General features: G+C 38.1%; 1 protein-coding gene across 1 annotated transcript in view; it reads right to left on the reverse strand.

Moving 5' to 3' along the window:
• The window catches only part of ZNF804A (zinc finger protein 804A), a 359,779-nt gene extending 356,725 nt beyond the window's left edge, over positions 1–3,054 (reverse strand). Inside the window, exon 1 of the mRNA XM_069577039.1 lies at positions 2,329–3,054. Coding sequence (XP_069433140.1) covers positions 2,329–2,439 — 111 coding nt within the window. The 5' untranslated portion in view covers positions 2,440–3,054. The remainder of the gene's footprint in view (positions 1–2,328) is intronic.
• Between the last annotated feature and the right edge of the window lie 18,738 nt (positions 3,055–21,792).

Below are 21,792 nucleotides of genomic sequence, written 5' to 3' on the forward strand. Positions count from 1 at the left end.
TTTTTAGCTTGTAGTAAGTTTTAATAAGCTCTCATAGCATCTTGCTGTAAAGAATACAGTTTTTGATAAGTATAGAAAAGTACTTAATTTAAAAATTCATTTATGAATATATTTAGAATCTCTTCTATTATAAAAACAGGTTTGAGTCTCATTCTCTTCAATAACAAATCATCAAAAGACACAGAAAGCAAACATGACATATATTACTTTTTAAATTAATATTTTCAATTATGGAGGAACCATATATGAAAATCTGCATCATTTCAGTCAGTATAAATCTCTTTCACAGGAAACACAAACTTAGGCAGTTTGTAAGCACAACATTGAAGGATTAGCTACAAAGTTCACATAATTTTTTTTTTACTATAAATAAGAGAAATATGATAGGCCTATTTCTAAGCCTTTTTAACGGAATTTGTTGCTTCTTACATTTGCATATAGTTAGATGTATTCCTCTAATTTAGATAGCTTCACTTAAACATGTATCTTAATTTGAAGAGAAAACAGGCAGGTCTACACTTTAACCTATCTTTTGTCAACATGAGTGATAAAGAACTAATCAACTTCAAACATACAACAAATATCAGCCTAATCAAGTTCAATCATTGCTGGAAGCCCAAAGTTGACTTAAGAATCAAGATTACGGAATTTTAACAAGTTGAGTTTTGGCAAATATTTTTTTTTCCCCATTAACTTTATTTCCTGGTTTTATTACCTACACCATTATTATAATTATGAAGATGAGATCTTGTTGAATAACTCTGTCTTTTCTTATAAGTGAAACATGACTTAAAAAACAAACCAGTGCATACTTTATTCAAAACAAAGTGTTTCCCCCCTAAAAAAATTACCTTTACATATTGTTGAGTTCTCTGAGTCTAGCCAAAACATTTTCCATCATTCCCTCAGCCTGTGCCTATTGCTCTGTATGGTACTCTACTGGAAGACCACAGAAGAGTATTTTCTTTGATCAACAACAGTAAACAATCTTATCCAGACAAAAATAAAAGAAATAAACCAACTCTGTTTCTTTATGTCTTAAATGAGCTGAGACGAAGGTATCCAAGAGATTTCAAGGGAGAAAAGAAAATAATCAAATCACATCAATGTCAGAATTCACTTAAAACTTCAGAAGAGAACTTTTCATTCTTGGAAAACACAAGCACAGCACATTTTTTTTAAATTATGTAGAATATTTTAAGATATATAAAGAAATGTAAGTTAAGAATACTCTACTTTTGGACTAATTGAGTCTGTCCTTACACTTCTCTACTTATTCAGGGCTAAGCAGTCATCACTTTGTATAGTGGGGGTGGGGGGTGTTGCTTGCTAAAGGAACCAGACTTTAGTGATGCATATATTTGCATACCATCACCTCACTCTAGCTCTACTCTGCCTTACTAAGTCTAATAAGTCTTCCCTCCTTTAATAAGCCTTCCCTATACTTCCTTTTTTTTATTTATTGAAATGCATACTTCTCAGGAGATACGAGGACTTGCGAACCAGTTCTGCAAGGTTTTGCAGCTAAGAGGGAATGGGAAAGGAAAAAGTAAGAGCTGTGGCCCTGAACTATCTTAATGCTCAGCACATTTCTCACCAATCAGGAGTCCTTTTCATCCTAGAATGCTGAAAAAAGCAGCTCTGTGGTCCAGTGAGAACCTTCCAGGACTGCACGAGCTCTGTCTGGCACGTTTTTCCTTTTTGGCTCTGATTGTGTCAGAATGCTCACCACACACACTTATCTACAACCTCTTTTGAGTCAATAGCTTAAAGTTGATGGCCTGGGGTTCTGTAGTCACTGTTAAGCTTTGTACTGACAACTTCTCACTACAGAAGTTTGCTGCCAGTCCTTCTAGAGACAGCCTGAACACAAACTCCTGACACCATCACTCAATCCCGCCACTTGCCCCGGGCCACCAGTCACATGGCTCTCTGCCTCCATAAAGACATCCACATCCTTATTCACCTTCAGCTTCCTAAGCCGACGGAGGTTATAGGGTCACTTGGGGTTAGGGTTATTTCCGTTTCTTTCTTAAAAGAGGTCCTGTTAACACAATTTACATCAAATAAGAAGAAACTGTGGTAATTTTCACCGGTGCAAATGAGGTGGAGAGTCCGGAGCGTTAGGGGAAGCGTAAGCCAAAGCCTTGGATCACAGCTTCCCTGAGATTCCTGCCTTTTTCTACACCAAATTCTCACCCCACGCCCACAAGATAAAGAAACGAATATACTGTAAACCAGACTGAACAGCGACACCCCAAAGCCTCACAGTAACCTCAATCCTCCAAATGCCCTCTTAAAAAGGAGAGAGAGGAGAGAAGCGATTACCAGAGTTTTGTTCCCGTTCTTGCTGAGAGGGCCCCGGAAAACTCCCTTGATGTTGCGAAAGTGTCCGTTGCTGAGATGCGTGGAGCTGATGACAATGTAGTAACACTCCATGGGGCAGCCGCCGCCTCCTCCGCCGCAGCCGCCGCTTCCATGCACCCCGCGCCCGCCGCCGCAGCGCGCCGGGGCCCGGGAGGGTGGGTGAGGGACCCGCTGGGAGGGCGAACCGCCGCCTCTCTCGCACGCCCTCCGGAGACAGGCTCACTACGCGCTTCTGCCCTGCGCGCCGAGGCTCCTCCGCCTCTGCATGCTCGCCGCGCTTTCCCTAGCAGGCTCTGTTGCTCCCCTAATTTCGCCTAAGGGCGATGCGCCCCGCGGGAGGATCCCGGGCTGGGAGGGGCCGGACAGCCGGAGAGGAGCCCAGCGCGAGTTAGTGCCGGCCGCGCGGCCGAGCGAAGCCGGGCAGCGGGAGCCGCCCGAGCGGCAGCGGCGGCGGCGGCGGCAGCAGCATCCCCCGCGCTCGGCGCCCGCACTCGGAGTTGCTGCTGCTGGCAGGCATGAGTGTTATTATATTGAGCGGCGTTGCCGGTCCATTGCACTGAGCCAATGGCAGGGAGCCACTGGGCTGATACTGAGAGCTGTCAGAGGAGTACATCTGTCACCCGCGGCCTCCCCCCCGCACTCCCCCGCCGCCGCAGCCGGGACCCACGGCCGCGCCGGGCCGGGCACGAGTGGGAGCGCGCGGCGAGCGGGCCGCCCCCCGCGCGGCGCCGCGGCGGCAGAGGGCCAGGGACGCGACGGGCACCGCGGGCGGGCGGCAGAGCGGCCCGCGACCGAGAAGTGGGAGACTCCTCTAAGGTGGGGGCGGAGGGGAGAATGTGGAGACACACATTTCTTGCCTAGCAGTCGGGGAAGGGGGGAGGAGACGATAAGGGGGATAAATAAATTAATAATTCAGGATGAAAAGCCAACCGCTTCCAACTGCCGCGTTTCCAGGCAGGTGCCAGCAGCTGCTTCTCTCTTGCGATAGTTGCTACCCATTTGGGTTTGGCTTATTTGATTTTATTTGGCTTTTAATGTGGTTTTTAGGATGGAGACTGAATCCTTTTGAGTCTTAAGAGAAAGAAAATGTCCCTCCACCCACCACCACCACCACCACCCATTTGTAGAGATCATAGGGATTTGTGTTGATAGTTTGAGGGCTGGGGAGGGATACGAGTGAAGTGGCTAAAAGGGAAAAGATTCTTGGCTTCTGTGCTCCTCGACCCGGAGTTCCCCTCACCCACGTCCCCTGAGAACCTGGGTTCTTCCTAAATTGCCAAAGCAGAACGGAAAGCGATGCTTTGCCGCAAAGAAGCTGCTGCTACGAGCTTGCTTTGCATTTCTGTACAGTTCTTTTCCCGCTACAGAGAGTGGTAGCAAACAAAAGCCTTTGCCCTAGAAGCGACCTGGAAGTAAAATCACTCTCAAAGGAACTAATGGGTTCGTTAGGCAAGTAGGGATGGGTTCTGCCGCGTTCCCTGAAGAGAAACCACCGCGCAAGCTTGTAAGGGGCCAAGGTAGTCGTCGGTCTGAATGTGCCCTCCTACCCTGACTCTCACCTAGTCAATTCTCTCTTTGTGTAAGTTTAACTCCTTGTAGGTGGTAGGGTGAGCGCATCCCATCAGGTATATATACGACTCATTAGTCCGCACTTAAAAAGATCGATAGTAGTGGGAGGCTGGGAGATGGTGCCTTCAATGGATGAACTGAAGGCTTTATGTTCCTCTTGCCTTGAATGGCTTAATTGGTTAAAGCAGATTCCAGCCATTCTGATGCTCCTGAGCATACTGCACTTTGATCTAAACTATGTTGATCTTGTTTATTTGAAGGTCAGGAATTCAAAACAGTCCATTCTGAGTGTTCCCTATATATGATTTTATATAGCAGTGACTCTGCAAACCACAATATGGTCCTTAAATGAATCTGCCAGTTTGAGTTCACTCTTTGAAAGAGAAAGAGCAGAGAGAGAAAAGGAGTATTTGTAAGAAAGGCGATAGGCATGTGAGTAATTTATAACTTCCAGGGGTGTAAGAAGGGAGTGCTAGATTCATCCAAGGGAAAATCTCCATGTGCCATAATTCAATTCAAACAAAGAAAAAAGTTAGCATGAATTGATCAAAGCTCATTATGAAGTGTCACAGTTATTTAAATGTACTTGGCTAAATTTCTCAGATATCCACTTGGGGGAGTATGGAAGTCCTGGGAGAAAGAGAAAGCAAGAATTTACAAAACTTCTATACTCTGTGGAACAGATCCCTAAATAATTTGTTACAATTCAGTATGAATGCAGTCTTATAAAAAATATTTAAGTGATCTCCTCACCAACTAACGCGTGCAAAGCAAATACGTTTTGGCTCCTTCGATTACAATTATTTTTATTTTTACTTTATGTTTTGAGGATGCAGGCATTCTCTGTACATATCACGTTGGGAACAGTTCATGACCTATATTATTTTCATTATGTCTTTTTAAGTTTTGGAAACTTGCAGTTGTTAGACGGGAGACAGAATCTTCGTTTTTACTGACTGAAACTTAAAGAAATGGAAGATACCCATAGTGAAAGAATCAAATAGTGTAATTTTCCTGTATGTGAAAAGTGAAAGTCACTCAGTCACATCTGACTCTTTGGGACCCCATGGACTATACAGTCCTTGGAATTCTCCAGGCCAGAATACCGGAGTGGATACCTTCTCCAGGGGAACTTCCCAACCCCGGGATTAAACCCAGGTCTCCTGAATTGCAGGTAGGCTCTTTCCCAGCTGAACCACAAGGGAAGCCCAAGAATATTGGAGTGGGTAGCTTATACAAGTCATGTAATCTAAGCTAGGTTTTTTGTAATATTTTTCTCTCAAAATACTTACAAAATATTCAGATCTGTCTGTATCAAGAAGCTCAATTTCCATTTCAGGAACCACAATTACATGGATGCCCCATGGAGCAGATTATCATCTATATGGAATGCCATATTGTGTTTCTAATGGCAAAGTTAATATATAATATATACCATACATATGACATATATTCATGTATATGATGATATGTATATCCTAAAAATAAACTTTAGTAAAATAATCTCAGAAAAGATTCACTTTACTGTCATAATAGTCTACCTTTACCACTTACAAGCTTGAGGATGTGATGGGGTAGTTTTTGACTGCAAAATCTAAACCTGTATATAATTGGTGATAAACATAACATAGATTTGTTGCTAATACATGGAGGATGCTGAGAATTAAAAGGAATGTAGTTTCTTTACATAAAATGTATCCTTTTTTTTCTCTCCGCATGAAGTAATTTATCTCAGCATTACTTGATGCTAAGTATAATCAGCAAGATTCTGTACCTCACCTTGAGCTTGCGCAGACATATTTCAGAAGAAAGTGCAGATTCAATTCCTTTTACTTATACTCATTTCAATCGAGTAGCCATATCCATAATGGTCATTCAAATAAAACTACTAATCACACTATGTGGTATTCATTATTTGTTGCTGTTGAGCTCATCACTACATCAATCTTAAAAGTCAAGATAAAAGTAAGCCACTATCATGTGTATTCTGGCTTCTAATAACAATAAACAATTCCTAAGCATAATGGAATTCTATTAAAATGTGAAATTTATTTTTCTTTGAATTTTGCTAAAAATGAACAGAGAAGTCAAGAAGGAAATCAGGACTTCCCCACCATTTTAGAGGGAAAGCATACCTTTATGTGGCAATAAATTAAAATTAGTAAATGATGATAAGGACTTCGCTGGTAGGTCAGATGTTAAAGAATCTGCCTATAGTGCAGGAAACCCAGGTTCGATCCCTGGGTCAGGAAGATCCCCTGGAATAGGGCATGGCAACCCACTCCAGTCTTCTTGCCTGGAGAATTCTATGGACAGACCATGTGGTTGCAAAGAGTCAGACATGACTGAGCAACTAACACAATACAACAAACAATGATAAATTATTGTGAACTTCCATTTTGCTCTTTCCATTTCTTTCCTTTTACCATGGTCCATGTACCAAAGGAAGTAAGTACATAAGTATCTTTAAATATCCTATTGTGCTGCAATCTCTTTGATATACATGGTCTGTTGCCATTATTTCAAACAATTTCTGACATTGGTCATTTCTATGAAACAATACCACTCAATTAAAAAAATAAAGATTTCCCTTTCAAAGACTTAGAAAATTTATATTAAGTCTTCCATCTAACTGCAGAATCAATATTTTTAATCATAAAATTTAAAAATATATTTTATGGTATAATTATAGATCCCTTGGGTTTAATTACCCACTAACCAGCTGAAAAAATTACAATTAATAAATTAAACATTTAAGTAGTTGACATTATTCTTAAAAAAAAAAAAAAACCTGCAGTTCATATTTTGCCACACTACACTTAATGGCTCAGTGGTAAAGAATTCACCTACCATTGCAGAAGACACAGGTTAGACACCTGGGTCAGGAAGATCCATCCCCTAGAGAAGGAAATGGCAACCCACTACAGTATTATTGCATAGGAAATCCCATGAACAGAGGAGCCTGGTGGGCTAAAGTCCATGGAGTCGCAAGGAGTAATAACTGGGAGACTAAACAACACATTAACTTGCCCTTTCTACAGGTGTGGTTTCCTCTTTCCATCACTGTGATTCACATCAAGAGCCTTTTGCTCTGTGCCTATAATAATTAACCTCACTCTTGTTCCTCATTTCCTTTTGCTTCGTCCAAATGCACAGCAACTGAGCATTGTTCCTGATCTGTTTCTGTCTCACACAAAATTTCAAAACAATGTTACTGCCATGAAATGTAAAACCAAAGTTCTGCCTTCTGTCCCAGACCAGTGGCTGGCCCCTGCATCCTGAATCCCTGTTGTGATTCTTTCTGTCCAGTTTTTCCAGAGGAAGTAAAACTTCCCTCAGTTTGCCTACTGCTGTTTGAGACCATATGCTGCTACCTTCGCATACTTGGATTTCCTACTTTCTGTCATTACAATCGCAGAATGCTTTTACTCCATCTGGATAACTTCCCATTGCTAACATAAAAGATCCACAAATTAGATCAGCCTCTGGGTTCCAACAACTCAGCCTTACCTTACCTTATGTGAGCTTCCGTGAACCTAGTTTCTGTTCTTATGTCATCTTTAACAAAAGAAAAAAAGCATATTTCAGTGCTATTCAAAAGTGTCTGTGATGTAATCTTAGTGATTACAGAACATATAATTGAAATTTAGAACTTTCCTGTTTATTACTCTAATAATCTAACAATATATGTAATTAAATTTTGTCATTATATATCTCTTGTTTGCATTCATGTTTGTGATCACATTGGTGGCAGGTATTACTGCTTTTATTGTTTTGGACTAATGAGGAAATATCTAGGAACTTAACATATAAGTGTTTTGTTTATTCTAAGATGAGATCAAATGATGTCATGGTATGCTATATGAACAAAGATATGGCATAAAATGGAGAAAAATGGTGAGAGGACTGTTTCACATACAGTACTCATATTCACTCTACTCATCAGACATACTTAGATCAGTATTGACACAGAGTCTCATAAACATATCCATGTTTGAGATAGGATTTGGTTTAAGCAAAGTAACATCATCTGTTGTGTTAAATTAAGATTGATAATTTGGACATTTTTTCGGTTGTATCTTTATTTGATTTCTATTTCTGTTTTGTATTTACATAAGAACTATAAGCATATGGGGTTTTATAATTAGTTTGATATTAACATATTTCAGTAAAATTATGTTACTAGTGAACTTAATCTATGCTAGATAATCTTTAAGAAATATCTATATGCTATTTAAGTATGAGAAAATTTTATATTCTAATCATGGGATAAGTATTGAATAACCATTACTGACTTTATCTGAAGCTGACACTATTACGGTATGATTTGAAAGAAGATAGAGTCGGACACGACTAAAGCGACTTAGCAGCAGCAGCAGCAGCAGCAGCAGTGACTTTTTAAAGTAATTATCAGTTAATTATTACTTACAAGTAGTCCTAGCTCCCTTTCCTGTTTCTGTATCTTAAATCTGCTGGATTTAAATGTGGGACCTATTAAAAACAAATACAGATTTTAACAAATCTTATACCCCATCAATTGTAAGATGTATTCTTTTTATCTCCACTATAAATAAGGCATAATACCAATTAACTGTAAGAAGCCACTGATTTTAAGATATCTGAATTACAGAGATGTTAAAAACATAAAGCCACATAATAATCAATGATATATTGAACATAAATTTAGGTAGACACTTTCATAGTTAATACTTAAACAGAAATCACTTTAAGATATGTCCAACTAAAACAACTATGGAATATGGTCAAGTAATGATTCAATTTTCTTAACCTCAGTTATTTTACCTCTAAAAGAAAGGGGAAAAGCCAAATATGATCGTATGTATTGTCAAGATTTAATTTTTCTGATACTTGGCAACTTCTCTAGAGCTGATAATGGTCAGGCCTGACAGAACAGAGCACCATTTTAATTTCCTACTTTAGGATTTGTATCTTAAATATGTGGTAGACATCCAGAAATTGTGGAAATGTGTAAACTGATCCAAATGTAAATAGGTAAATCTTATAATTTTGTTTTGTTGTAAGCCTGTGCTGTGCTGTGCTTAGTCGCTCAGTCATGTCTGACTCTTTTCAACCCTGTGGACCAGGTTCTTCTATCCATGGGATTCACTTGGCAAGAATACTAAAGTGGGTTGCCATGACCTCCTCCAGGAGATCTTCCCAACTAAGGGACCGAACCCAGGTCTCCTGCATTGCAAGTGAATTCTTTACTGTCTGAGCCACCAGGGAAGCCCAGGTTTAACCCTAGGAAGAATATTAAGCAATTTATATTATCTCTAAAAATAATGGTAGATCACCTATTGACCAATATATCAAATAATGATATTTGATTTTACCTTTTTATTCACTTACTTTTTAATTCTAATAAGTAACATTGGGATAGATGCCAGAAAATGCTAATTTAAGAGTCAAAGCCACATATCTAATATGTTGCCAAAGAAATTAATATAATTGGATACTATAATAACTAATTTACCAAAAGGAATAACATTAAGATATCTTATTGTAAGTCAGGGAAAAGATGATCAATTATTACATTCCCATGCTTTACAGTCTTATTGGAAAGCAATTTGGCAGCATAACTTTTGACCTAGACATTGCATTCCTAGGACTCTCTACATTGAATAAAGGGATACTCAAGAATACTTCACACAACATTGCTTAATTGTTCATAGTTATAAAAAATGGAAACAGAGGAAATATCAGTAAAGGTAGATTTTGCATTTATTGAAATAAACCGTATCTGTACCCATTGATTTGGTATTATTATCTAGTTGTTTTATTGTATAAGAAATGTGGTGCACAAATGAAAGAACAGTATTAAATAGGATCTGGTTTTGTATTAAAAAAAAAACAAGATTGCATATATATTTGTAAAATAAGCAAACATGAATATAGGCAAGTGTATTATATTTAGGTTGTTAACATTCTTTAATGTCAGGTATGAGGGATAATAAGGGATTAGAAGAGAAGGAAAAAGCTAGGGAAGTAGAAGAAAAAAGATAAGACTGAGATGCATTCACATACACTTATCTGGGTAAGAAAACAGAAAAAATAAAGAAAAAAAAAGAGGGAGAAAGATACAACTATCACCATAGTTAGTATGTGAAGAATTATAAGAGATAGATGAAAGCAGGGGGAATATTGGGAAGATACTGAAAGGTTGTTGTTGAATCACGACGCCGGGATTCTTGGCCCCCAGAGGAGAAGAATTCAGTCCGGAGCCAGAGACGAGGCTTGATCGCTCAGAGCTTTTGTGTAATAAAGTTTTATTAAAGTATAAAGAAGATAGAGAAAGCTTCTGACATAGGCATCAGAAGGGAACAGAAAGAGTACCCCCCTGCTAGTCTTCAGCTGGATGTTATATAGTCACAAGCAGCCTGTTAATGAAAGAAAGGAATGTCTCAAAACTAAGAATGGCACCAGGCCCTCACCCATAAGATGTATTTTGGGATAATCTTGACACCAAATGGCTTATCTTGGGCCATAAAATGATTAACTTGAATCTTGAAGAAGGGCAGAGCACCATACAAATAGTTTCATTTACATAGATTAGAGTATAACATACTGGTTTATCAAGTAGGTTCTGAGCCCAAAAGGCGGAACTGACTTGAAGACAGAGTTTGGGGTAAACACATAGTACATTAGCATAGCTTAAGATAAACATTTCCATAAGAAAAAGGCATTGGTTAACTTCAGGTGAAACCAGGTGTCATTATGGCAACACAGAATTTTAAGAGAAACCTCCTTTTAAATTTGTATAGAGAAGGAAAAAATATCACGTTTATTTCCTCCTGCCGCTTAAGAGAGATAAAAATGTCTGACACTTGCAGGCTATTTCCTCCGTTTGGAGACCCCTGGCCTTCCTGCCTGTTACCCTGTCAATACTAACATGAAACCAGTGGTAGACAATGATGAGGCTGAGGGAATGAATTTGGGAAATGCTTTATAACTACAGTTGACATGATTTACTGATAGATTGGATATGAAGTGATGAAAAGACTAACACAGAAAAACTGAAAATTTTATCTGAGCAAATAAAGGTTACTGGTGCATCTTACTGAGATAAGGACGTCTAGGGAGAAATACTATTAGATTAGTGTTAGTCGTTCAGACATGTCTGACTCTTTGCGACCCCATAGACCGTGGCCTGCCAGGCTCCTCTGTCTGTGGAATCCTCTATGCCCGAATACTGGAGTGGGTTGCCATTCCCTTCTCCAGGGGATGTTCTCAAACCAGGGATCAAACCCAGGCCTCTTGCATCACAAGCAGATTCTTTCCCAACTGAGCCACCAGGGTAGTCTACTATTATTAGTTAGGGGAAATGATAAATTTTAGATTTTTAACAAGATTGAGATGAATTTCAGATAAACTAGTGGAGAGAATAGAGGTGGCCGGGTACAGATTAAGGAGTCAGGGTCAGATATTCATTTAAGATGACTGGCATATTGGTGCAATTTAAAGACATAAGACTGTATAAGATCACATAACAACACGTGTAGATAGACAGAGAACTCCAGGACAGATAACAGTTAACTCTGTGAAAAGCAGTTTTAACAGAAGACTGAGAATAAGCTGCCACTGGGGCTCAAAACAAAGTGAACATGGTACATTGGAAGCTCTCCCTTCCAGGAAAAAAAAAAGGTAGAATTTAAGGAGAGATTGATCAACCATGAGGCATGCTGTTAATAGCTCAAGTAAGATGAGATCAGAGAGGTGATTGCCAGTTGTACATATTGAAAGTCATGCATGACCTTGAAAAAGCAGTTTCTGGAATATACCAGAAAGACTGCGAAAAATTTACAAGAAAACAATTAAGTCTGAAACCAAGCTAAGAAATCAGGCATGTGTCCTATTTGTATGAGAGAAATTTTGTGGAAATATTGCTATATATAGACAGATGTGATGAGATTTAAGAATATAATAGGAGATCAAGACTCAATATTGTCTTTTAACACAACCTATGTATACTTGAAAGGGCTTCCCAGGTGGCTCAGTGATAAGGAATCTGCCTGCAATGCAAGAAAAGAAGGAGATCTCTAAATTGGGAAGATCATCTGGAGAAGGAAATAGCAACACACTCCAGTTTTCTTGCCTGAAAAATCCCATGGACAGAGGAGCCTGGAGGGCTATAGTCCATGGGGTCACTAAAGAGTCAGACATGACTTAGTGACTAAACAAGGGCATATATACTTGAACTCCCCCTCTTCTCCAGTAAACCTTTTGCTAATAAGTGAAAGAGGATGTGGACACTTTCACTGAGGTTTTCAGTTTACATATGGTCATATTGATTTAGAACCAAATAAACATAAATTTAAACTGTACATATTTTTATTAACTTACTAAATTGATTTATAAATTATTTCACAGGAATCAAGAGCTAATGGTAAAATGGAGATTTCATATAATTCAGATGGGAATATTAGTAGTATAATATTTATGAAAATGAATTTGAAAATATGTATCATAAACCTCACCACCATTCATAAATTTGTCTATCAAATGACACTGTTCCCTACTAAGGTTGATTGTTCCATGGTGGGCTCCTGAACCAAGCAAGTCTGAGAATATCTTACTAAGTTTCATGATGGGCCAATATTGTTTTGTGTGCCAGGACTCTAAAAAGCCTAGAAAGAGTCATGTCAATGTATGACAAAAACCACCATAATATTGCAAAGTAATTAACCTCCAATTAAAATAATTTTTTAAAAAACAAAGCCTAGAAAGAAGTGATCGACCTTATTATCACAATGTATCCTTTTTCTATATAGATTAAGAATGGTGAATGTTTGTACAGACATACTTTAAGACCTACTTGCTTTCATATGTTTCTATGTGATAGATAACTCAGAACCTGTATGATAGAATTAGCTGTTAGTATGAACTGGATTTTTTATAGCTAACTGAATCTATAGCATTCAGGTTTTAAACATGCTCATGAGGATTCTGCATTCTAGTTAGGAATCTTAAGGTTGCTGCTGCTGCTAAGTCACTTCAGTCGTGTCCGACTCTGTGCGACCCCATAGACAGCAGCCCACCAGGCTCCCCCATCCCTGGGATTCTCCTGGCAAGAACACTGGAGTGGGTTGCCATTTCCTTCTCCAATGCATGAAAGTGAAAAGTGAAAGTGAAGTCGCTCAGTCGTGGCTGACTCTTAGCGATCCCATGGACTGCAGCCTACTAGGCTCTTCTGCCCATGGGATTTTCCAGGCAAGAGTATTGGAGTTGGGTGTCATTGCCTTCTCCAATCTTCAGGTTAAGAAATAAAAGATTTATTTTTCAGGCATGCACATGATAGACAAATGGGCTTCCCAAGTGGCTCAGTGATTAAAAAATTGCCTTCCAGTGCAGGAGACATGGGTTCGATCCTGGGTTCAAGAAGACCCCTGAATTGGAAACTGCAACCCAATCCATTATTCTTGTTTGGAAAATCCCATGGACAGAGGAGCCTGGTGGGCTAAGGCCCACCAGGTTGAAAAGAGTCAGATGTGACTGAGCAACTGAGCATGTATGACACACAAATACTATAAACAATAAAAATTCAAATAATGGAAAATGGTTAAATAATACATACGATCCAAATATATACTATTGCAAACAATATTATAATATTTTAGTGCCTAAAAACTGAACATGAATAAAATGTTATAAAGATGACAGACATAAAATTGAATCTATATATAAAAAAGAACAGCCCTATGCTCATAAAAATATATACAAAAATGTGACTTCACCATATTACAACATTCATTAATAGAAAAATCTCTCAATGCTAAAACAATGATTATTTTTATTTAAACATTTTTGCAGGTGTTCATATATTAGCGGATAGTTTTCCTTTCAGTTTAGTTCAGTTGCTCAGTCATGTCCCGCTCTTTGTGACGCCATGAGTCCCAGCATGCCAGGCCTCCCTGTCCATCACCAACTCCCGGAGTTTACCCAAACTTATGTCCATCGAGTCGGTGATGCCATCCAGCCATCTCATCCTCTGCCATCCCCTTCTCTTCCTGCCCCCAATCCCTCCCAGCATCAAGGTCTTTTCCAATGAGTCAATTCTTCACATGAAGTGGCCAAAGTATTGGAGTTTCAGCTTCAGCGTCATTCCTTCCAATGAACACCCAGGACTGATCTTTAGGATGGACTGGTTGGATCTCCTTGCTATCCAAGGGACTCTCAAGAGTCTTCTCCAACACCGCAGTTCAAAAGCATCAATTCTTCAGTGCTCAGCTTTCTTCACAGTCCAACTCTCACATCCATACATGCTGCTGCTGCTGCTGCTGCTGCTAAGTTGCATCAGTCGTGTCCGACTCTGTGCGACCCCATAGATGGCAGCCCACCAGGCTCCCTCGTCCCTGGGATTCTCCTGGCAAGAACACTGGAGTGGGTTGCCATTTCCGTCTCCAATGCATGAAAGTGAAAAGTGAAAGTGAAGTCACTCAGTCATGTCCAACTCTTAGTGACCCCATGGACTATAGCCTACCAGGCTCCTCCATCCATGGGATGCTCTAGGCAAGAGTACTGGAGACATGAATACTGGAAAAACCTTAGCCTTTACTAGATAGACCTTTGTTAGCAAAGTAATGTCTCTGCTTTTTAATATGCTATCTGGATTGGTCATAACTTTCCTTCCCAGGAGTAAGCGTCTTTTAATTTCATGGCTGCAGTCAACATCTGCAGTGATCTTGGAGCCCCCTCAAAAAAGTTCTGACACTGTTTCCCCATCTATTTCCCATGAAGTGTTGGGACCAGATGCCATAATCTTAGTTTTCTGAATGTTATGCTTTAAGCCATCTTGTTCACTCTCCTCATTCACTTTCATCAAGAGGCTTTTTAGTTCCTCTTCACTTACTGCCATAAGGGTGGTGTCATTTGCATATCTGAGGTTATTGATATTTCTCCTGAAAACCTTGATTCCAGCTTGTGCTTCATCCAGACCAGTGTTTCTCATGATGTACTCTGCATATAAGTTAAATAAGCAGGTGACAATATACAGCCTTGACGTTCTTCTTTTCCTATTTGGAACCAGTCTGTTGTTTCATGTCCAGTTCTAACTGTTGCTTCCTGACCTGCATATAGGTTTCTCAAGAGGCAGGTCAAGTGGTCTGGTATTCCCATCTCTTTCAGAATTTTCCACAGTTTATTGTGGAAAATAAACTGATCCACACAGTCAAAGGTAAAAATATCTATTTTTACTAAGTATGATGGTGACTGCAGCCATGAAATTAAAAGACGTTTACTCCTTGGAAGAAAAGTTATGACCAACCTAGATAGTATATTGAAAAGCAGAGACATCACTTTGCCGACTAAGGTCCGTCTAGTCAAGGCTATGGTTTTTCCTGTGGTCATGTATGTATGTGAGAGTTGGACTGTGAAAAAGGCTGAGTGCCGAAGAATTGATGCTTTTGAGCTGTGGTGTTGGAGAAGACTCTCGAGAGTCCCTTGGACTACAAGGAGATCCAACCAGTCCATTCTGAAGGAGATCAACCCTGGGATTTCTTTGGAAGGAATGATGCTAAAGCTGAGACTCTGGTACTTTGGCCACCTCACGCGAAGAGTTGACTCATTGGAAAAGACTCTGATGCTGGGAGGGATTGGGGGCAGGAGGAGAAGAGGACGACCAAGGAAGAGATGGCTGGATGGCATCACTGACTCGATGGATGTGAGTCTGAGTGAAACCCGGGAGTTGGTGATGGACAGGGAGGCCTGGCGTGCTGCGATTCATGGGGTCGCAAAGAGTCGGACACGACTGAACGACTGAACTGAACTGAAGTGAAGTTCTAGAAAAATATATTACGTTCTTTCAGTTTAGAAAAAGTAAAATGAAAATGAGAAACTGTAGAAATATAAATAGAAAATATTAGCTATCTGAAAAACATGTTTTTCTATAAACATAAATGTTAATCATTTGAGTTATCCTAAGCAAAGTAAAGATTTTCAGATTATAAACTAACAAGCAACATTTCTAAATATACAATGATAGAGAATTTGAAAGTAAACAGATGGGTGAAGGTAAAAATAAAATTGGAACAAAACACTACTATCCTATGAATTAGTATTTAATGCCAGAAACATTGAAGAGTACAGTTGATTAAGAGAATATTATAGTTACAAACATCTATGCACCAAATAACATAAGAGCAAAATTTATAAAGCAATAAGTTTTTTTAGAAATAGGCAAAACATATAAAGAAATAAGTCATAAAAGAAATATGAATAAACATAAGATATTATTGACTCACTTTTTCTATCAGATAGCCAAAATAAAAGTTGATACCATATACTAGTCTTTTAGGGCTTCCCTGGTGGCTCAGTGATAAAGAATCCACCTGCCAATCCAGGAGACAAAGATTTGATCTCTGGTTTGGGAAGACCCCCTGGAGAAGCAAATGGCAACCCACTCCAATATTTCTGCCTGGGAAATCCCATGGATAGAAGGCTACAGTCCATGGGGTCACAAAAGAGTCAGACATGACTTAGTTTCTAAAAACAACAACTAACCTTTTAAGGATAGTTGTAATATAAATTGATACAATTGTTTGAAGTTCAAGTTGGTTTTGTTCATAAAACTGTGAAATGTACATATTACATGACTCAGCCATTCTACTTCTTGCAGACTATTACATAGTAATAATATTACAAGGAAGTAAAACAATAGGCACAAAGTCCTCACTGCAGAATATCTGTTATACTTAAAATTTAAAAATAATATATTCATAGAGGAGCAGAAATAGCAGAAATTAATAAAATTGCATGAAATGGTATATTAGATGTTGTATAATGAGAGATCAGTTCTTAAAAAATAGTTATTTCTCTATTTATTATGTAGGTTTTTCATCCAAGTATATAAAAACTAATAACTACAGTGTCATTTCATTTTGGTATAAATAATTTAGCATATGTACTTTTACATACAAACAGGTGACTGTTGATTAGCAAAGAGGAAAGACAAAAAGACTGGATATGAAGCAGAAATTAGTGCTGATTATCACCTGTCACTATTAAGCTGAATGGTTTGAGGGCAAGAGGAAGATTGGGAGAAGGCAGCCTTCATTTCTCAAAAGATAATGTTCTAATGGTTATAAGTGTAAATGTAAAAAAAAAAATTCTTTTTAGGATTTTCAAAGAAATTTAGAAACCTTTTTGCCTGTTTAAATTAACCTCATGCAATTAAGTTATTTATCTGTTTAGAGTCCCCTAACAATATGAAGTCACCTGAAGAGCATCAGTCTTTCCTGGTTGGCTCACCATTGCCTCTCCAGGACACTGAAGAGTGCCTTGAGGTTAGAATGTGCTCAGTAATTATCGCTGACTGACTGTGTTAGGAGAGTGGAGGAATTCGGACCTGTGTTTGAAAAAAACAAGTACTTCTCCCTATGGTAAATCTCTTCATTTTAATTTTATATCAACAAATGTACCTTTCTATTTATGAACATTAGAAAATGAAGTCAATTAGGTTTCCCTGGTGTATTAATGGGAATAAACATAAAATCTCTAAAAATACCCCAAAACAACAAAAAATTAAGCAAAAAAGTTTATTCCTCTCGTTCATGATAGTTATTGTATGAGTTTTCCAAGACAAATAATGTCAGTGACCCAGGATCTTCTGCCTTTGGTGTTCTGCCATGCTAAACATGCAGCTTCCATCTCATAATACAGGGTAGCTGCTCTTGCCTTCATCATTGCATACTTGTTTCAGCAAATTCAAAGGTGAGAAGGGCAAATGGAGAGCATTGCCCTTCCCTTTAAGAGAATGGCTTTTAACATATGACACTTTTATTCTCATATTTAATAGTCTGTAATTTTCTTATAGTCACACAAAGCTGCAATTGCAGGTTTGAGAATGTACTGCTTGACTACATACCTAACTAAACTTTGAGTTGTACTATTAAAAAAAAGAGAATTGAAATTGGTATTGCAACATCAAATTCCTAAAATTGATGGGGCAATTTAATTTAGAGATCTGTAACTGTGAGGAACCAATTTTTTTAAAATTCTTCTGTGACTTATGCTAATATATGGGCTTCATGATTGACTAACAAAAAACAATTTACCCATTCATGTTCCTTCTTTCATAAAGGTAATGTATTTAAGCCTTGAAAACATATATCCTAATATCAACTGATTTGAGTTTAAGATTTTAACTTTTTTGGAATATGTTTTGTGGCAGAGAGATTTATTGGATCCAGCTGTCTTTGACTGCAAGTCCTATTGGGAAGATTTCTCATTACTATTGCCCAACCTTAATCATAAGTCATTTAAAATAAGAGTATCTGAAGTATACTAAGCTATATGAAACCTTTTTCTTAATTTTAATAATCAGTATTTTAGCGTTAACTAAGGGCCACCATTCTTTGAAATATTTTGTTTTACTCATTGATTCATAGCTTCAGAGTGGGGCTTCCCAGGTGGCACAATGGTAAAGAATCCAGCTGTCAATTCAGGAGAGGCAGGAAACGTGGTTTGATCCCTGAGTTGGGAAGATCCTCTGCAGTAGGAAATAGCAACTCACTCCAATATTCTTGCCTGGGAAATCCTATGGACCGTGGGGCCTGGTGGGCTATAGTACATGAGTTTAAAAGAGTCAGACACGACTGAGCAATTGAACACACACAGCCTCAGAGATGAGACTAAAAGCTATACCTAGAGCTGTAGTTTAGTAGTTCTCAAACTTTAACCTGCAGCACAATCACCTGGAGTACTTGTGAAAACACAGGTTTCTGGATCCAACGACAAAGTTTCTGATTCAGTAGGTAGGTCCTAGGTAATGTCTAATTATTTGAATTTCCAGAAATTTTCCAGGTGATACTGAGGCTGCTGATTCCTAGTCTGGGGACCACATTTTGAGAACTTTACATCTTTATCGCCACAGTTCTGACTGTGGCAAATTCTTTCTCTGAACAGAGCTATTGTTTCTAAGAACTCTGAAGTCAAAACCACAGTCTTTTCAAGATCTGAGCAAAGAGATTTTGATTGTTGTCATCACTTCATCATACACACATGACATATTATTGCTTGATCATTTAAGCTTAAGTTTTCACTTTTCAGTCAAATAATGATTGTTAGACACTTAAGTTATTTCAAATTTTATCCTGTTATCCAAAATCAGTCTATAAAAGTACAGTATCTTAAGTAATAATAATAATGAGAAAACTCATTATAAGGATACTGATAAACAGTATGGTGTCAAATCAAAATACTATCATATAAATGCTGTTCTAAAATTCAATATCAAAATATCTGATACATGTATAACTACACCAAGACTTTATTTAAATTTAAAAAAATGATCACAGTAATAATACAGAAGAATTAGGTAGGTATAAAAATAAGCGTTACAGCCAAGTTCAGAATTTTTAGAGAAAGGGCTTATACCGTCAAATAAACACGTGTCAAAAAGATAAATAATAACTATCAATAATAAATGGAGAAAATAGATTGAAAACCTTGAAAGAAACCATGGTATTTTAGATTCTCATTTTATTTTACTGAGAATTTTCACTTTGTTATTACTGGAAAGAAGTGAGTGTGACAGGCAGGAAGGCCAGGGTTCTCCAAACGGAGGAAATGGGCTGCAAGTGTCACATTTTTTATCTCTCTCTTAAGTGGCAGAAGGAAACAAACTAGTGTTATATTTTTTCCCCTTCTTTATACAAATTTAAAAAGAAGTTTCTCTTAAAATTCTGTGTTACCATAATGACCCCTGGTTCCACCTGAACTTATCTTTCCTCAAACCTTGAGCTAACCAATGCATTTTTCTTATGGAAATGTTTGTCTTAAGCGATGTTAATGTACTATGCATTTACCCTAGACTCTGTCTTCAAGTCTGTTCTGCCTAAATGCTCAGAACCAACTTGACAAACCAGTATGTTATACTCATACGTTGTTCTCCTAATCTATGTTAATGAAACTATATATTTGTATGGAAATCTGCCTTTCTTCAAGATTCGTGTCAATCATTTTATGGCCTGGGATGACTCACTGGTGCCATTCTCTGAGTTTTGAGACATTTCCTTTCTCTAATTAGCAACTGCTAGTAGCTTTGTAACATCCAGCTAAAGACTAGCACAGGGGTACTCTTTCTGCCTGCTTCTGATGTCTATGTCAGAAGCTTTCTCTATCTCTTTTATACTTTATAAAACATTATTACACAAAAGTTCTCAGCGATCAACCCTCGTCTCTGGCCCCGGATTGAATTCTTCTCTGGAGGCCAAGAATCTCGACATCTTTTGTGGTTCAGCAACAACCTTTCAGAAGTATAGCTACAAATTTCATTAAGCCATTCTTTGTAGCATTAATTTTCTTTGGCCAGTTGTGAGGGAAAAAAAGAAGCTATTAAATTTCCAGATAATTAAGAAATTGTTTCATACATTTTGCTTTTAATTTAAGGCATATTTCTGTTTTATATTAACTTTTACATGAAAATCTAAAACAGTTTATAAGTTAAGTAGGGGGTAGCAACCTACATGATAATGATAGGACTATAGTATGGCAAACACATTATGTAAGAATTTGAAACTAAACCCATGTTTATTTGATTTTCATTGATATACATTTTTTAGTATAGTTTTAAGTTCATAGAAAACATGAGGAAAAAGTAGAAAGTTTTCATTAAACCTTCCCCACCCCTTGTCCCTACCCAGAATTACCTGATAAGAATAATTTTCATTAGTGTAGTATGTTTATTGCAACTGATGAGAAAATATTGATACATTATGATCAAATAACTTTCCATGTATTTTAAGGTTCACTCTGTGTTGTACAGTTCTCTGTGTTTTGTCAAATGCATGATGCTATATATCCATGATTATAGTATCATCAGAATGTTTTCACTCCAAAAATATTTCCTGTGCTTTGCATATTTATTTATCCCTTCCTTTTTATCTTCAATCACTGGAGACCACATTTTTTTTTTACTACCTTTATAATTTTTTTTACTTTTGCAGAATATCACATAGTTGAAATCATAGAGAATGTAGCTTTTCAGACAAGCATCTTTCACTTAACATTTTGCATTTAGGTTGTCCTCCATATCTCTCTCTTTCTATTTTTCTTATGGCTTGGGTGGCTCATTTCTTTTTTTATTACTGAATAATATTCCACTATAATGGCAACCCACTCCAGTGTTCTTGCCTGGAGAATCCCAGGGATGGCGGAGCCTGATGGGCTGCTGTCTATGGGGTCGCACAGAGTCAGACACGACTGAAGCGACTTAGCAGCAGCAGCATACTGATATATCACAGATTGTTTACTCATTGAAGGACATCTTGGTGGCTTTCAAGTTTTGGTAATTTTGAATAAAGCTGCTATAAAGTTTTTGTGTTTGTTTTTTGTCTGGACATTCATTTTGAATTCTTTTGGGTAAATGCTTAGGAGCATGATTGTTGGATCATACACTAAGACTATATTTAGTTTTTGTAAGAAACAGCCAAACTGTCTTTTTAAGTGGTTGTAGGATTTTGCATTCCCAGGAGCAATGAATGAGATTTCCTGCTGCTCTAAAACTTTGCCAGCATTTATTGTTGTTATATTTGGATTTCAGCCATTTTGATAGGTGTATAGGGGTATCTCATTTTTAAATAGTCAGTCCCCAAATTACAGATGATATGAAGTATCTGTTCATGTCTTTGCATAGGGGCTTGCATAACTAAATGAAGCTTGAGCCATGCTTCAAAAAGCCACCCAAGACATATGGGTCATATGAAGAGTTTAGACAAAATGCTGTCCACTGGAAGAGGGAATGATATACCTCTCCAGTAGTCTTGCCATGAGAAGCCATGAACAGCATGAAAAGGCAAAAAACATGACAACAGATGATGCCCCCGATCAGAGTGTACCCAA

The sequence above is a fragment of the Ovis canadensis genome, chromosome 2 (genome assembly GCF_042477335.2).
Source record: "Ovis canadensis isolate MfBH-ARS-UI-01 breed Bighorn chromosome 2, ARS-UI_OviCan_v2, whole genome shotgun sequence".
NCBI lineage: Eukaryota > Metazoa > Chordata > Mammalia > Artiodactyla > Bovidae > Ovis > Ovis canadensis.